The sequence below is a fragment of the Typopeltis vanoorti genome, chromosome 4, assembly GCF_054136105.1.
Source record: "Typopeltis vanoorti isolate ZY-2024b chromosome 4, IOZ_Tvanoo_1.0, whole genome shotgun sequence".
Classification (NCBI taxonomy): domain Eukaryota; kingdom Metazoa; phylum Arthropoda; class Arachnida; order Uropygi; family Thelyphonidae; genus Typopeltis; species Typopeltis vanoorti.
In genome coordinates, this window is record NC_143552.1 from 140,745,064 (window position 1) to 140,764,440 (window position 19,377).

The window sequence follows — 19,377 nt, forward strand, 5'->3', positions numbered from 1 at the left end:
TGCGCAGTCAGTGATATATCTTTCTTTTTCCTGACTCCTCTGTTACGTACGTCTTGTCTTGACTGTGGGGGAGGGACGAAAATTGCAGAACACCCTTCACTCATTATTTCAGTATTAGAATTTCCCCGAGCAAAAAAAAAAAAAAGTCGCTAATTATGGTCTTCATCTTTCCCCCTTTTTCGGATAATTATACCGTTTTAAATGTCTTGTTAGCGTTTTAAAACAGGGTGTGACAGAATCTTTACAAACACACTATAAGGGGAGGAGATTTCGAGTTGTGCAAATTAGTTGAAACGTATAATCCCCATGTTAGCGTTGTTTGTTCTAGCTGAAGAGAAAAACAAGCAACTCAACGTTACTTTTAATGCGTACAAAAGAGGTCACACACATAATACATATCCAGGGAAAACTAGCTAGCGAAGCAGTTATAAAAGGTGAGGCGAAAGTTTTTCGACGCATTAAAACTTACTCGATGCTGAATATAAGAGTTAACAGTTGGGGCATTTGCCGCCTCACTGGACAAGCGCACAGTTGCGGGGTTCAGCCGGTCGTAAGATACGGTAGACTGCAAGGTGGGATTACGTTTTCGATTAGAGTGAATTGTAGCACACCAAACAAACAAAAAAAAAAAAAAAAATAAGGGAAAAAAAACGAAGGAAAGAGAAAGAACATTAAGGATGGCGTTAATCATCGTCTGTTACATGTTCCAGGACAAAAATTCTTTTAATAAACTGGCGAGTGAAGTCAGTCTACTGTCTAGAAAAACAAAAGAAACATGTGGTTTACTCACTTCCTGAAGTTAGGTGGATTTAATTCGTCTTTTCCTGAAAGTTACCCTCCCCTGTGGCGTAGTCGGTAGCGCCGACATACTCTTCGGTTGGAAGGATTAATTTCATTCCTATCACAATAAGAGGTGAACATGTACAAGAACTTTTGGAGGTTTTCATCTCTTCAACACACAAGCAATTTTTTTTTATATGATTCCCACACAAGAAAGGTTTTTGTAAACATATAGCACATTAGTACAGTAGGTGAGCTACGGATTGTTTTCTAATTTTACGCACATATTTTTTGGAAGTGTCTACACTTTCTCTCTCATTTATGTTAAAACAAAATCACGGAAGTATCGATATTTCTTTAACACTATCACTTATTGGGTGATCATCATTCAGACAATTAACTTACACCATCTATCTTTTCACAGTGTTATTCGGATGTTATATGTTCTTTCTGAATAGTTCCTTAGGGGGTGATAAAAATGTTAAGATCACACTCAAAACTATGAACTTACAAAATCGACTGGTAAAGAAAGCGTAGGATAATGTGTTAGGGGGGAAAAGAAGGAGAATGATTTGGATTATTTAGTGAAGAGCCTAAAAGTCTTTATTTTGGCGTATATAAATTAATAGAAATATGGGATATTATAAATCCATCCTTATTTCATAGCTGAATTTCAAATTATGAGAATACAACCCTTGGCATCGGAGTTGCCTTGGTTAGCACTACTTTAAAGACACGAGCTCAGGAGTCCTTTTATTAGTGCTTTTTAGCTTTCGCTGGCCTGACATCTGTTTCACACTATTGGTTCTCAGCAGACACCAAGAAAAAAACTTAAAAAAAAACTATTTATTTACTAGTCAGGATAATCAAAACCAGGTTAACACATGTCTGTAAACTGTATTCTAGGGCTGGTTTGTCCGTTTTGTGGAAGGACTGCCATAGATTAACAAGCTAACTCACCTTCAGAAGAAGAAGAAAAATATCCCTAGCGTCCTAAATGGGACTCGAACCTAGGTCTTTTACCTAAAGGAAAATACGTGTTTTAATTCTTTCGATGGCGCTGCGGAAGTGTCAATTTTAAAACTAAAAAATGGATGAATGTGGTCCAGGAATGTAATGTTTTCGTTCTGTTAACATTGCAACTTAGGTGTGTCCACTCCTGTTGGTGTGGTCCGACTTTAATCAACATATAAGCATAAGAAGAAGGCTAGCGCCAAAAATATATCAATTTGGGTAATAATTAATTATCTACACTGTCAATGCGCTTTTTAATAAAGCAAAGAGGAAATAAAAACAACTATCTTCTATGTAATTCTTGAAAAAAAAAAGTATTTTATATATGTATACAGCAGGATACTTCGGTGTATACACTAGAACGTAGCTAGTGTATACACCGAGCTAGTGATAAAACGGCTTCTAAGCTAAGTCCTTTTCGTTTCTTTTTCTCCAGCCTAACTAAAGTTGTCTTACGGTACTTAGGTTACTTCTCATTCAGAATTAACTCGTTGCAAATTAATCTCTGAAAAATAAAGAGAAAACTGCTAATTCTCCGTATTAATCACTCCAAGTGTAACGATAAATGGAGATTATGTAGCGATTAAACAAATTTTCTCGGAAGTTGTTAATGTTAATACACATGGGAAACCAAATTAACGATTGTAACGAAGAAGAAACAATGCGAAAGAGAGGGGCGGGGGAGGGAAGAGGAAAAAAAAAAACACGGTAGCATTCCCAAGTGTACGCCAAATCAAATAGTTTTTAAAATCGTTTCGCTATTAGAACGCCAGTTGAAACGTAAAAGTGATCGATCCAATGTAAGTTAACGAGAAAAGACAAAATGGCTTGGCGCACAAAAGGGGAGCTGATCATTTTTAATTGCTTAACGTTCGGATCAAATATTCATCCTTGAAAAATATAAAATAAGATGAAAATAATTTTTTTTTTTTAAAAAATGCAAAGTTTTTTGAACGATTAATTACAGAGGGAAAGTTGGGTATCTCCACTGACGTATAGAGATACACTTTTAGATCCAGATGCTTCAAAAATAACGCGTAACCATGAAATCACTCTTGGACATCTTCAACAGTCAACGTGGCGAACACTGTGCAGGTCAAACACCCCCCAGTAAACCAGTAGTTGCCATTATCTGCCGCCTTGCACTGTCTCAAATACCACTTCCCTGTTTGTCGGCAGCGTTCCAGGTTAAAAGGCACTCCCCTTATACCACAAATCGTCCACACTTCTCATGTATCTCGTTTCCCCCTCCATCAGGAAATGAGTGCTCTCCCCCCCCCCCTTTTACAGTATACAGTGGCCTACTAAATGTAATTGCAATTACTGTCTCATCTATTGAAGATTGTGGCCAGGATCGGCGCTGACAGCTTCGTTCAGACAAAAGGCGACGAAGAACCTTTCACTGACCACCTGTTGGCAAATTGATGGCAGAGGAAATTCCCCCACATCCTTCCGAAACAGCAGTTCCTCCTTCTCCCCTCCCCCCCCCAAATCCCCCGTCTAGTTTCCATTCTCCCCTGGCTAGCCCACAGCTACATCAGGAACCTTAGTAGGTAATTGATGACTTCGAGCTGGTGCCGGCTTGATGCTGGCGGGTGAAACGTTGTTCCAATGGATGACGGAGCGTGACTTGTCAGTTTCTCTTTGGTCTGTAGGTAGCACCATTAGGATCCCAAACCTGACTTCTTCAATTTCTCTCCTTATTCTTTCCCCCCTCTCTTCACTCCCATGTCCCCGCTAACATTGCGAGCATACCACTGCTTGAAACTCGGCGCTGTTTAGTTAGGTGCTGACTATTTTGTCAGCAAAGATGTTTTAATCAGACTAGAGCGAAAGGTTAGATAAATGTAAACGAAATCAGAGAAAGAGAGAGAGATGTATGTCTGTGTATGGGACGGGGAAGGAGAATCGTAGTTCAGTATTTACGAGAGATTTATATTTGACAAAATAACCGTTTTTTTTAAAGTAAATTAACGTACGGTGAGATAGACATTGCTATATCAGTTGTTTCAGATAAGTAGTGGCTAACAAGAGCGTTTATGGGCAAAGATGATTTTGCATGTTTAGCAAAAATGGAATGATTACTCGCTATCGGAACTTTTCGAGATTAGGAGGACCTCCATCAACGAATGCGGTCATCGGCTAATTATGGGACGCCAAAGAAAGCGTTTCCCAACGAAAAATAATTAGGTGACAGAAGATTTTATCGGAAGGAGTTTTATTAAAGTGATTAAGATCAGCTTCTGTATTACAGGGTACAGCAACGAGGTAATTGAAAACTTATTGACATTGGGTCTAGTAGCCAATTTAGCAAGAAACGAAGGTGGAAGAATTGCCAGTACAGAACAGCTGATATCAGCTGAGCCTGTTTTCTAGATTCGCGACTGCTTATGAGTTAAAATCATTCCAGATAACATTTATTGATTCAGAAATGGAGAGAGGGGGGGGGGGGCAACAGTAAACCACCCATAAAACAAAGCGGAAGTTAACTGTTTCCACAGCCACGGAGATAGCAGTCGAACCCTTTTATGAGCACACTGATGACTGTTATTCTCTCCTAATCACGAAGGTACAAAGGTTATCAATTCCGCTGTGTGGGATAATATACACACAAGTCAGATAACAACAAGAGGTGCCGATTGCGACGAGCGATATGTATTCCGAACGTGCAACATTCTGTCTATATATAAATAAGGTACATGTACGCAGATTAAAAAAAAAAAAAACTAAGTGCTAAAGCTAGTTTGACCACAAAGACCTGCTGGATCCGAAAGATGCGGCCAATCCTGCAGGAAACAGGGGCACTGAATCAATTTTAGACTACTGTTAATGCTGTGATGGATCTGGGGGAGAGTTAGAAAAATTTGCTCAAAAATTTTCATATAATAAAAAAAAAAAAGTTTCAGACATCAACCATTCCAACAAAAGCAATTTCCAGTGGTTCAGTTTCCACGTTCTCGTTAAATTTATGTCACAAATATTAGTTTAAAAAGTATTATATATTTGAATTATAATACACTCTCTGTCCAAAAAGAAACCGAGCTTTTCGAAAATAGAAGAAACTAGTGGCGCCACCTGTTGTATCTTTTTGTTGTCAAAAGCGGCAACCTTCATTAGTGTTGTGTCAACTGTTTATGACATTTGTTTCATTAGAAGCCGAGTTATAGTGACAGTGTGTTTTGACCAACGGTCGGAAAATGAGTTTCACACAGAGAGCTGCGCTTGACTTTCGTGTTAAACCTGGTAAACGTTTAACCGAAACGCATCAAATACTTCAAAAAGCATATGGTGATGAATGCTTATCCCGCACTCAAGTTCGAGTTGTTTAAGGGATTTCAACGTGGTCGTGAGACGCTTGAAGACGACGAAAAGCTGGGCCGTCCAAAAACTGGCCTGAGCGAAGTTAACATCCAAAAAGTGCGTGATTTCATCAAAGAAAACCCGAAATCGTCCGTGAGATTGATTGAAGACGAATTGGGGATTCCAAAATCAACTGTGGACAACATTTTGACCGAGAGTTTGGGCCTTCATAAATTGAATTCGCGATTTGTTCCCCACAAGTTGACCGACGACCAAAAAATGTATCGAATTGAACACTGCAGGGACCTCATTAAAACCGCTCGTAAGGACTCAAACTTCCTTGAAATGATTGTTACCGGTGATGAAACGTGGCGTTTTGAGTATGACGCCGAAACAAACCGCCAGAGTGCTGAGTGGAGACCACCAGAAGAGGGGCATCCGAAAAAAAAAGTCGCTTGGAGAAGTCAAAAGTAAACACAATGCGGATTTGTTTTTACAATTCCAAGGGCATTATCCACAAAGAATTCGTTCCCCCTAGCCAAACGATCAATGGTGAGTTTTATCTCGAAGTTTTGAAGCGACTGATGGCGAGAATTCGTCGCGTACGGCATGAATATCGTGACGACCGACCGTTCTTCAAAACACACTCTTGGCACTATAACTCGGCTTCTAATGAAACAAATGTCATAAACAGTTGACACAACACTAATGAAGGTTGCCGCTTTTGACAACAAAAAGGTACAAACAGGTGGCGCCACTAATTTCTTCTATTTTCGAAAAGTTCGGTTTCTTTTTTGGACAGAGAGTGTACAATCCTCCACTTCCATCATACAGAAGAATTATATTTTGAAATCTGAGCTGAGAACGATGGGAAAAGTATTGGAAAATTACACTTTAAGTTACATGTATACAATATATTTTCGTTAATATATTATCAATAATATCATATCTATCTATCGTATTACATAGTTAATATAACACAACTGTACTTGTAAATGCTGAGCTATTATACTAGAGAAATCATATTTTATATAAGAAGATGACAACAACATCCTTGGGTTCTGGTCGAAGTGATGGTATCCATATGTTGCATCTTCCTTTCATCCAATGGCCAGAATCTTTTCTCTAGGATATGTAACCACTAACACATTCACTGTACAGTGTTTACCATAAGTTTTTTTGACTATTTGTTAGTGGCATGGTTCGGCGATAGTCTCAAAACAAAAACATTGGCATTCACAAGTATGGGGCATTGAATGGTATAAATTTCGTAAGACATGTTTGCACAGGTAGATACCGTTCACTTCGACTGAGGCCCACCCCTGTACACACAAGTAATCTATTTTATATTTTTAAAAAAATCTAACAGTATATATGTTTAAAATAAAGTACATACACACAGCCAGAAAGACTAATAAGAACGATAGACAAACAGAGAGAGAGAGAGAGAGAGAGAGAGAGAGAGAGGTGGTGCTGGGGAGGAGGAGTAAACAGAATAGCGATATCGTCATGGATATTACTACATGTGGGAATAATTATAGAGAAAGATCTAAGGTATGAATAGTTATAATACCCAACTGCTTCTGATCGTGACTAACGATGCCCTATAGGGCAATGCACTTAATGTGGACAAATAAAAGGACTCGAAACACTGTTACCAGAATAGCTTTTATTCACCTCACTTTTTCTCCCAAGACTGGATGTTTTCTTTAATCGCAGTCCATAGAGTCCTATTTGAAATTGAAAGCCTTATTTCCGGCGTATTTTAAACACCCGAGAGAATAAGTGAGTCCACATTCCTCATTTTTGAGCCATCTCGATAACATTATATCCAAAATCGATAAGTTTTTTGTTCTGTTGCTCCATCTGATTCTAATCTCTTTTTCTCATACATCAACTTCTCTTGCCTTTCCCTCTTCTTCCCCCCCCCTTAATCGAGACCGCTTTGATAGAAATCTTTTAACGACCTACCCAAACTGTCTTCGAAGTTTACAAAAGCCACACACACAGTCGGTATTTCTCAAGTACTTCGCTCTTTCCCGTCCTCATCAAAGGCTTCTCGGGTATCTATCCTCACTTGCCCCCCCCCCAAAAAAAAAACTTTCTTGTCCTAACTTTTGTCTCCTTTTAGTGTTAATTCCTATTATAGTTTTTGCACTTACGAGGTCCTAAATTTAGTGTGCACTTGACAGACGTAAGTATTTAGCGCAATGCCGACAACTTGTTTAAAAGGTTATGTAATTTAAGCCGAGTTTCATTAAAAAAAAAAAAAAGGCATCAAAACAAGAAGGAACGCGAGCTAACGCACTCTGGTTTGACGGCATCGTACTCCTAATGGACGGGGGCTGAAGAAAACTAGTCCCATTTCTTCCACACACACTCTCTAGGGTATATAGCAGATGTAATAGTAAACGGCTAAAATCAATCCTTCGTAGGCTTTCACAGAGACGCCATTTTCTCTGAGATTTGCTACTGAGAAGGTCAGGGGGAAAAGCTAGGTCGGTTGCCGTTTCTACAGCTTACAACTAAAGCAAAGTAATGCCAATCACTTTGCCTCTCCTTTCAGCTCGCCGGCTCTAGTTTAGCCAACAGCATTTAGACGCTTTCCTCGCTTGTACAAGCTGGAAATGGCACCCACTCCTGCGCACTATCTCAAGTAATCGCCTTCCGGCACCATCCACACATCAAGGCTCGGGAATACAAAGACATATTGAGCCTTGAGGTTTCTTTGCTTGCACATACAAAGAGGGAGGGGGGGGGGGAGTGAGCAGGAAGAGAGAGAGAGAGAGGAGAGGGGAAATTCGGTAAGGGGGGAGGGAAGTAGAGAGACAGAGAGAGAGAGAGAGAGAAAGACAAAAATAATCCACTTACAGAAGATGATCTATAACATGAAAGTGCAAGCACTCGGCAAGGGATGAAGGATGGGAGAGGGTACTTACGTGTCTTTCTTCGGAGCTGTGAGCTGCAATGGGATATCGATTGGTTACCATGGCGACGGCGACGGATAGCCCGGTGCAGGAAACAATGCCAAGAGGGAGGGTAGGAGGAGGAGGAAAAAAAAAAAAAAAAGAAAAAAAAAAGAGAAAAAAAAACATGAGAGAAAGTTAGTAGTGTTCTCTGTCTGCGTTGTGTACTACCATTTCAATTTTCTTGTTTCATAAGACAGGCCGTATATAACCAGCGGGCCGTGGCTATAGCGGCTACACACAAATGACTACCCCGAGAGACTAAAGATCAACAGTTCTGCAAGAAACAAATATCTTTGTTTCTCTTATACAGTCATATGTTGCGAACGGTGATAAAATTCAGTTTGGGAAAGGAATTTCTGGCCAATGGCCAAATGCGTGCCACGGAAGGCAATACACTGGCTCGAGCGCTACCCATGACGCTCCTAGGGAGAACACGAAACTTTAAAAGACTTGTCGCAAATTTATAGCGCCGTTGTTCGACACGAACATATTACATTTTAAGTGCCGCTGCCTGTTTTAATGTAAGGTGGATGTCAGGAAGTGTTGGTTTGCGCACGAATGTCTCGCGCGACGCGTTAGTGGTCATGACACGTGGTTTGTAGTGCCATTTACACTGAATTAGCTTACAAACCATAAACACACCGAATTGGACGGATGCGAAACAAAAAAACACGAGTAACATAGCGTTAAGGGGGGAAGAGAAATGACTTCTTTTGTGAGGTCATCCTTCTTGCTGATTCTGATTACTGTTTGAGCCTTTTTTTTTCTTTCTTTCTGTTTTTTTTTTTTTTTTTTTTTTTTGGAATGGTGCGGTCATTGTGATGTGTAGCCACCATTACCACAAGTCCCTTGAAGGTAAATGTATTTCTCTGAAATATGGTTCGCATTTGTTAACTGTTAGCTTTCAGGTTTTTCGGTAGGCATTTATTTAAAAAAGCTGCAACTGATTTTTATTTTTTACTGTTGCCAAGGCGCGTCATAAAGTGTTTCTCAACCTTTGTTAACAACAGGGCCCACTTAACATGGTATCAATGTGTATCGGTTCCAGAAACAGAAAATTTCTTGTCATAGTCAATTCAAAATTACTTCAGATAAAAGGAACAAAATTTATATTTATTACATTTAGCCGTGATTCTCTTCTCGATATCCACAAAAAATATGAAAAAGTTGCAAATTCCTTAATAATGCATTGATTACAAACAGAGCAAATATGTATAACAATCCAATGTTGTATTAAAGCCAAATACATATCACATGAGAACTGTTGTATCCGGGTAAGTATTTAGTATATTGCACCAACCAAATAGCTCAAACACACGGAAACTCAAAAAATACGGACTACCGGCTCAAAAAAAAACTTATTACAGTATTTACATCGGTTGATCGCGACTTGGTATACTCTACTCCGTCGATTTCAAGTTGCGCTTATCATTTTATACACATCGTCACAATCTCCTATTCGGTAGTTTGAGATCCAATTGGAGTTTTTGAATCTTCCATTGTTAATGTATATAATCCCGCTCGGTATTGCGGTCTACTTTTAAGTGGTGATTCCAAGGAAAGGATTTGATTGACCTTTATGTATCATGAAATTCGATATTCATTTTGACATCCCTAGAATTACAGCGCATTTCGATAATATGAATAACACTCGGATACATCACCATATACTAAACCATTCATTTCTTTCTTTCTTTTTTTTTTTTTTTTTTTGATACATATATTTAGTCAGTACTAAGACACAAAGAGATAACTGGAATGACAATAGAGAAAATTAAGGCTATGCAACCATTATATTAGATATGTTTAACTAAGTGCGATCGTCGGTCGGTTAACTGTTCTGCCGGAGGAAAAAACCCGGTTTCCACGAATAAAAATCTTGTCACCATCCCTTGAAGTCAGATAATCCACCTTCAGTTTAACCCCCCCCCCTTTATGTTTCAGAATCCACGATTGGATTCGAATTCATTCTGCGATTCTTTGGGATTAAAAGACATCGTTAAGATCGGTAATACCTAAGACCAGCATACCCAATGTCACTGTATAATTGTATACACAATTAAATCTGTTACATTGACTTTTTTAGGGGGGGGGAACTGCTTCGCTATTCAAGTCTCTCTCTCTCTCTCTCTCTTTTTTCCCCCCGTATTGTTAATATATATACCTATATGATTTTTTTTTTTAGTTTCTATATAGCTTAGGCTTCCCTATAGTTATTAATCCAGGTTGAGAAACACTACTCGTAGCGGACATTAAAAAATGTGTTCAACATAAAAACGCAGTAAATTAAGCTTTACTTAATTAAAATGTTCAAAGAAGAAAATTATAACAAAAATATTAATTATAAATGATTAAAACAGTAATTACTTTTTTTGCGTTATAAATTTTGTAATACAAAACTGAACGTATTCAACTGCTTATGCAGAAAAAGCGAGCAATATTAGTAGAATACATTTTATTTAGAAGAAATATCAAGTTGTGAACATTATTCCAGAAAAATACAATTATCGAACATTAGATAAAAAAAAAAGTAATAAACTAAAATGCTATTTAGACAATGATATATTTAATTGAAACAATCATAAAATATCTTTCAAAGAAGGTCAATTTACATTTCAATCAAAAAGAAAAAAGAACTGTAAGAACAACGGACAAGTGTTTACTATTCTTGTAGTTCCCTTTCCTTCATATTCAACATTTGCTTTTATTTTAATAGTAATCGCCAGCCGTCGCAGCTAGTCCATAATGTAGAACATGTACAGATATATTACTCCAGTTATCTGAACTAGTGCTCCGTCTACGAGCTACAGCCACTTAAACAGATGACTGACACATACCAAGTGCACTCATAGGTGAACGTCTCGCAAAATGCTAGCCATGTTCGTTTTATCGAGTTCGGTGTAAGGTGATAGGTAAGATAATCTTCGTGTTTTGCCAGCCCATCTTTAAAGGTGCGAGTAGTGTTGACATAGGCAATATTTGTTTCAAATGTCCTATGAAATTTGAGGGAAGCGAGGGACAAAGTCCCTTTGGAAATCGTTCTGAATAAGTGGTTTGTAGAAGCTTTATGGTCTAACAAGATCTTTGATTTTTATCCCCTACTACAGGTCCTTGAAAAAAAAAAAAAAAAAAAAAAATTAAATGAGTTATTTAGAACAAAAAATTACGAACCCATACATTGACAATTATAGTAAATAGAGGCAATTAAATGTTGGCAATTTAAAACAAATTTTGAACGCATCGTACGTTTAATTTAACTACACGTGTAAAACAAAATTCTTTTATGAGAAAATAACTTGAAACTCAATTGTTTCATAAGAATTAACTTATGAAATAAGTTAGTGGGAGGGATCTCTCATAATAATAATAGCAACAACAATGGGGACTCATCGGGAGAGGCCACATATCACCCACACCAGCTGTCATACATTTTCTTGAATCCATTCACACTACCTACATTCATCACCTCCAAAGACGATCCATTCCAATCAAGTACCAAGCCCTTGTTGACTGAATTCATTCTCAACTTTTACGGATACCATCCCGTCTTCTTTCCATCCTCCATACAATGAAACATTCCATCTACTGGAATCCTGTATGTGATGTGAAAAGAGATAACTATGAAGTCCCACCACGACTTTAATTTATTTTACTTGAGATTAAGTGGGAGACAGTCCAGAAATGGATCACTACAAGATTGTACATCTAGAATAGAATAATAGGAATTAAACGAATAAAAAAAATGAAGCAAAAATGCTGAAGAATAGGAAGTTATGAGAAAAGTATAAGAACGATATAAAAAGTATTTTTTTTAAAAAGTGAACAGCTGTGGTAGGACGAACTTTAAACTAGAAGAATGACACATACATAAGAAAGGTGAAGTTAAGAGCTTGAAAGAAGATAAGGAAAATCCCGGAGTTTTCGCATTATGTGGCTAGCAAGAGAGTAAACGACTATGGGCAGTCACTCTGTTGGAAGAATTGGTGGTAAAGTGACCAAAGCAGAAGTTATAGCGGAATTATGGAAACGGTTCTGTTCCAAGGTGAAAGATAGTTGAGGCACTGAAGGTGAATGAAAATATTTAAAAGCATTTAAGTAACGTATTAAATGATATTGTGAATAAGGAGGTTGGACAAGTTAAGATTATCTTACGTTTTGGAGAAAAATGTAATAAGGAATTGACACCAAACAGTGTTGCGTCTGAAAAGAGGCTCATCTCTACCATTGCAAGGTCATCAGATTACAGACTTCTTTCTAGTGTGGTACTAAAAGATTTGGCGATGACTGGGAACCACCATTGATGTGTTGCGAGTAGAGGTCTTGTTTCACACTACAAACCTCACGTATCCAAAACACGAGTAAATCTTAGAGAATACCAATAGTGGCTTTCCACGTGATATTTGACATAGTGCTACATGGAAACTTAGTGCTAAAGCTGCAACAAATGGGACATATTATGAGGATGATAGAATTCTGGTTCTAATGGATAACAAAGGGATAATGATGGAAGGGTTTCGTCTCAGAGAAAGAGAATTTACAGGGCTTCGTCTTGGAACAATTACTGTTTAATTTGCAATATTAATGGTATGGCTCATGGCTTGCAAAAAGATGTTCAAATATTTTCATATGGTACAAGGTTCCAGGTAGCGATTAAAAATGATGTTAACGTAGGGGCTTGCGAAAGATCTGAACAGGTTGGCAATATAGTCACACTTTAATTGAAATTTGCGATCGAATTTCAGTTAAAGTTGTACAAGGCTTCATAAAGGGTCACATAAAGACCCTTGAGGTTGAGAAATGCTTCTAAATGTTCTTTGTGTCCTGGATGGATTCAAACCCGGATCTTTCCAAACCAAAATGTCAAGTCTGTTATGGAGGCGGTAGACAACGTGGGAAAAAGAGTAGGGTTGCCAGTTTAACGATGACAAATGCAGGGTTTTGCAAATCAGAAATGGAAAACTGAGTACCACATGAGCAGCACTGTGCTGATGCAACAGCAAAAAAGAATGATAAAGATAATGAAGCAGTTGTTCCACGGTTCAAGGACTTCATAAGATCGCCATCAGACCACTGTGCACAGATTTGGTCATCTGGACTTCCAGGGGAGAAGAAAGCCGCTGAAAGAATTCACAGACGATTAATAAAGGTAATGAAATGTTAAATGTGATGATAGTTTAAGAAATGTAATTTCTTAAACTATCATCACATTTAACAAATAAGAGGAAATGATATGATTGGTACATCAATTGTTAGGAGGAGATTATTTCTAGATAATTTTTCAAAGGACTAAAAAAGACAAGGCTATACAAATGTATAATGGTGTGGTAAGGGTGAGGAGAATATAAATTAGTCCCTCTTGTCCCTGCCGATAAGGAGTTTAAGTTAGCCAGATATCACCGCTTATTAATATATTAATGGTTAGCAAAATTAATATTAAACAGTTAAAAATCGAAGATTATATAGTACTAACTGTTTCTGATTAACCGATACGACCATTAAATAAATAAATAATAAAAAAAAAAGCCTAGTCAACAGAGCGACTAGACTTCGGCAGTCTAACGAGAAAACAATCCCACATAATAACGTGTGATAAAAGCAGATCTCAATCACATAATCAGTCTTGTTTAAATTGCCAACCTAGTTGCTTTAGGCGAGGAAGGAGAAAAAAAAAAAAATTCCCACTAATCGCGTCTATAAAGCGAACAAGCGATGACCGACACGAACAACTCAAGAACCTTGTATGATAAAGTGATTGTGCCGCTTAATTATTATGAAATTATCGATCGTGTGACAAAAACCAAAAAGCCCAATAAATCGATAAATTTCTCTTACCACTACTGGACCTCTTCTCGTCTCGATGATCTTTGAGCGCCGAAACTGAACCACTTGTTGACATAGCAGCTGAGAGATGAGAGGCGGGGGCACCCGTCAAGGAACTTGATAGTGCTAAAAGACCAGCGGCTGTACTAGGGGGAATCGTTGGAGGTTGTAGACCAGCCATGGCTGCGGCATGAGGCATCATAGGAATAGGAGGGGCATGTGCGTGAGGGGCGATCTGTTGCGCGTGCATCTGTTGCTAGAAAAAAAAAGAAGAAAGTCAAATGGCAATTTCGTATAACATTCACGCAAGACTAATTTCGATAATAATCTATGATTCATGGTTATTCTGAATGCAAAGTAAATTCTCCCCCCCCCCGCTCATACCTAGTCCTATTATTAACACAAAAGGAAATATGCTTTTTTTTTAACGTTCTAATATTGGCTAGAGAAGTCGTTGGATAAAAGGCCTATTTGTATGCAAGACAAAAAGCTATGTCTGCTAAATTTATTGTATAAGCGAGTCTTCCAACCATGTTAATGTCTGTTTTATTAAGTTTGAAGCACGTGATTTTGAAAATTTATACCAATACTAACTGAGCTCTATTCGAAATGAGTTTGAAATATAAAATAAATAGGCGAATAATGAAATTCTCTTATGCATAGATTAAATCTTTGCACAACAGATTTAAAAACAAACAAAAAAGCTCATTACAGTAAGCATTATGAACTATAAACGGTTTCGAAAGGATGATATCAAGAATAAATAGAGCTTATATGAGGTGGTAGGATCGTTGTTTGCGATGTCTACACTATGTCAACACGCTATTTTTTTAAATTATTTATTTTGTTGTTTAATATTAATAAAATATCAGTGTTTAAGGGCGTGCTTTCATTCAGGATTTTGATTTTTATATGACAGGTAATTTCTAAGCATTTCAAGTTAAGTTTATTTAGTAGGAACCTTTTTGTGGACTTTTTCTCATAGAAAAATCCGTCAGCGAACACACTCAAGTGACAGACAAAAAAAAATACTATTAGTGGACGGTAGATGGCGTGGTGTGTATGTGGTAGTAGTGCCCTCTCGCGATGAGTCCTGGGAAGTATCATGTCAGTTGAAAAGCTCTTATAAAGATTCTTCGCATGCTAGACAGGATACGAACTTTCTAACCAAAGAACATCGTCGATACCAGACGAGCTAGGGCGGCTCGATTGGCACGTGGCAAGTTTATAATAACGGCCAGAGAAATTATGAGGCCAGTATGTCATGTCCGGTGTTTGTTCTCAGGGATGAAAACATTCTATCAGTATGAGACCAGCTAATTCATCTTCGATTTATAGCATTCCTTGTAAAAGTTTCGTTTGAGTCCTAAATCCAATCCCGGATCTTTCCAGACAAAGAATAAATAACATGTTGCAAGTAGTTGCTGTTTCTTGATTTCAGTAGAAACATGTTATGTTGTCGAGAACCAAATAAGCCAATATCAAGAAATGTAGGAAGTCTGTCCAATAAGCGTCGAGGTTACTTGTATAGAGGTTGTTGACAAATGCCTCACTGTCCCATAATACACAGCACAACACTCGCTCCTTTCAAACGTGTATGTCGCAATGCATTATGAGTAGGGCACTATCGAAACTGGTTTCGACTTGAGGCATCAAGGTGGAAGCTAGACCGGTAGCTCAGCAATAAGGTGCTTTCCATTTCTTCCAAACGTTCTGAGTAATTCGCATATTAAATATGTGAACTAGGAGAAAAAAGAAATTCGGAGGTGGTGAGTCATCGAATTTCCTTTTTTTTTTCTTTTTTAAATTGAGGGAGATATAGGGGATGCTGGAGCGCTTTTTTTTTTTTTTTTTTTTTTTAATAAATGAAAATTAATCGAGACTGCGACATGGGTTTATATTACTTGAATATTTACTTTCCAAAATAGCATGCCGACATTTGGTGATCCCATGTAATAATTTTACTTGGATACCATTCAAAGGAAAGATTTGGAGCCTCCGTGGCTCAGTCAGTATAGACGAAGCCCTTTAGTCGAAAAGACCTGGGTTCGATTCCCGTCAGTGGCGTGAGGAACCTTTATCTGGTCTCTTTCGACTAAAGGTGAGTTTGCCGGTCTCATACGGCGGTAGGGTGTTTTTTCACCCTATCTTCGTATGAGATAGAGCGAACAAACACCCTATAGGGTTTTCGTCCTCCAGAAAGCAAACAGCCCCGTGACCACACATGAATTAGTTATGAATACGTCCCAGCCATATGACAGTCCTGAACCCCGAATAAAATGGGGGGGGGGGGAAAGCAATGGTGAACTACCCTGTAAAAATTTCATTAGGAATACCTTGTGGGCAATGCCTACAAAGTTACCAACAGTCAGAAACGACTGAAAGGGAAAAATCAGGAAGTAAACTTTCGCCTAAAGGGAAAAAAAACATTTGCTAAAATCATATTTTTATAAAGAAAGGAAATATGCTGCTCCCAGTATCTCAATTTCTTCTTCATTGACTTTTAAATATACACGATTTTAGAATACATGTATGATTTACGCATTTTTACTGACTTATACAAGTATTCATTTAAAGCAATCTAGTTATGTATTTATTCCAGCAAGAGCCCCCTACCACTTAGCAATCAACGAACACTGGAAAGTGACTTTACAAGATACTCTTTTTCTAGAACGAAAACTAACATCCAAATCGAATGAAACCACGCCTAACAAACACATTGGATGAAAAGCAATTTCACTTGTAAATGACTGGTACCACTTAAAAACAAATGGCATGACAAGATCGTCCAAATTATGGCCCCAACCGCTAAGCTGACATCTTCTCAATTTTCATGCATGTCATCAGCGACAATAATGAACCCTCCACCTGAGTGACCAACTCACATTGCCGAACACGTCTGCCACGTTGCTAACATGTCTCAATGATCATCAATACGAGCGTGTCGCTCCGTCAGTACAACAACAATACGACTTGCCGGGAGCAGTCCCTAGCGAGTACAGCTATCACACCAGGCAATCTGGCGTCTAATAACTACAACAGATTGCAAATTAAATCAGCGGTACAAGCTGGCGCCCGCAATAGTTGCAAGAGGACGGATCAATATCAACAACTCGAGGCCCTCTCTATGAATATACATAGCTCCAGGCAGGAGAAACTAGCAAAACAATCCTTTACACTCGCATGCCTACTTAGCTACTCGATACGCTATTAGCAGGCATTAGAGTTCTCGGACCTAGTCCAGGAAGCAGTTGCGAGATAATTAATTCATGTCCTCCGTGCCCATCTCCTCGCTGTGCAGCGAGTATTGCTGGCGTGCACTACTAATTCGCTTCCATGACTGCTAGCACGAACAACCAGTTACGAGAAACAAGAGCAAATTACATCTGGGAGCAGCGCTGAACAAGCTCCATTCCTCGCAACTAACCCCAAGATGCAATCAAGGCGATGAAGGTAGCGACAGTTTGGCCCTCTGAATTAGTTCTACCGTTGGCCGCAGTTAATTAAGGCCAGTGCTAGTGTTAAGCCGACTTGATGTAAACTACTGCAGGAATCCGAATGTGGTCACTAACTCAGGCTAACAAGGTTCTCCCCTACAGTGTGCCAATTTCACTTTCGCCGCTCCTTTTACAGATAATTATTTTTCCTTCAACACGGTGGATTCGCTAAAGTTAAAATTAAAGCCCAAGCCAACAGAGAACAGCTACGAGCTATAGAAATCGATCCCTTTTAAATGTTATTTTGTACGAGTATCCAAAAGTAGCCTTACCCAAGTTGAGAAATTTCCCAGCACTAATCTCGTAACAATATTCAATAGTTATCGTATAAACAATTTAGCATAGTAAATAACCAGATGTCGCTAGTGTGCAGATATCCAAACGACGCCTATTTCCGATTTAATCTTGTCAGCTGAATTAATGCTGTCCGGGTAAAACAGGGGCGGTTGTTTCGATAATCTTTTTAAATAATTCCATTATATTTAAAGGCTTAATATTATTTTTTACGTTAAATTACCTAACAGGTTAAAATATTACGAGAGTTAAATTTAAAGTTTGACAAATAATTAACCACAATTTATTATTTGCATAGAAGTCTCTTTTTATAACGTTATACTGAATTACACATTCACAGAAATTCTAACAGAAAGAGGAAGTTCGTGTATATTTTCTCCGTATTATTATAATTATACATATATGCAGACAGAAAGGATCTATGCATTCTGTTATTAAAGTTTAAAAACTCATTAATCACCAGAAAGGTTTTTTAAAATCACCAAAAAACAGCAATTTAAAAATCAATTCATTATTGATCGTTACTTGTATATTTTCAGGTTTTTCTTCATATTTAAAAAAAAAAAAAATACTTCGGTGTATTTCGAAGTCAAAACACGTTTGCTTCGTTCGACATTCAAATACTTACACCAGATTATTATAGCAAACTAAGAGAATATAAAAGTAATTGCACATTTAAATCAGAACAGGAATTGTAAGAAAGAAAACTGCAAAATTGAAGTATCGATAACACAAGACAACGAACGCCTCCATAGCTCAGTCGGTATCATTAATGCCCTTTGGATGGTAAGATCCGCATTCGAATCCCGATAGGACGCGAAGAATCTTTATCAGCGGTTTTCAGCTGGAAAGTCGGTCGATCTCATAAGATGGCTGTTTTACCTTCTAGAAATTCGGGTTTTCATCTCTGCAAAACGGCCAGAAGAATACGCACTATAATACATTGGCCTTAAATGCTTTAAGCTGCCAATTCAACCAATCTTCCCCACATCTCAAACAGAATACTCTATAGGGTGGAATAATTTTCAATGAGTCATTATATGATTATTCGCAACCTGAATGTTTGATTTTCTTCTCATGAGCTTCAGAAGCTTCCGTATTTTTATAACTGGTAATAAATGGGTGTGTTATCTTTTATGAAGTGTGGTGTGCAAACATATAATCAATTCTTATATCAGATTATTATAGCGATTATTAGTTATTTATAGTTAGCACTACAGCAACTAAGGCCAACAGATGCGATTTTACGAATCATTTATTTTATTTTTTTTTTTTTTTCACTTACTGATGGAAACGCGTGCAGAATGATCCTCACGTGCCTGAAATTCGAATCCTGGGCTTTCGAATTAAAGGGTAGGAGTAGTAACATTCTGCTGACTGCCACGAAGGCATTTCAAAGCAGAACGAAAGCAAAACCCATTATAAAAAAAAAGTTTTTAGATTGCAAAGGCTGAGATAAGTGCATTATATCTGTAAACAAATCTTTTCTCTATTTGATTGGTCTGTTTTAAGAAAGTATAAAATAGTTTCTGGAAAGGGGGAACCCTATTACTTGCGAGAGAGAGATTAGTTGCAAAACCTTCATAAAATGTTCTTCTCCAGCTGTGACGGAAACACTCACACTTTTACCAATAAAGAGTGTGATCGCTACCAACTACGCTACGGTGGTGTCTAATAAAAATACTTAAAAATCTTCTGGAAAG

At 38.0% G+C, this 19,377-nt stretch overlaps 1 protein-coding gene across 7 annotated transcripts in view; it reads right to left on the reverse strand.

Moving 5' to 3' along the window:
* Positions 1–19,377, reverse strand: part of LOC150107723 (transducin-like enhancer protein 4) — a 220,001-nt gene that overhangs the window by 49,880 nt on the left and 150,744 nt on the right. For all 7 annotated transcript variants that reach the window (XM_090391494.1, XM_090391491.1, XM_090391495.1 and 4 more), the window contains 2 exons: positions 13,896–14,139; positions 8,034–8,056 (listed from right to left, as the gene is read on the reverse strand). In XM_090391494.1, coding sequence (XP_090247620.1) covers positions 8,034–8,056; positions 13,896–14,139 — 267 coding nt within the window. The remainder of the gene's footprint in view (positions 1–8,033; positions 8,057–13,895; positions 14,140–19,377) is intronic.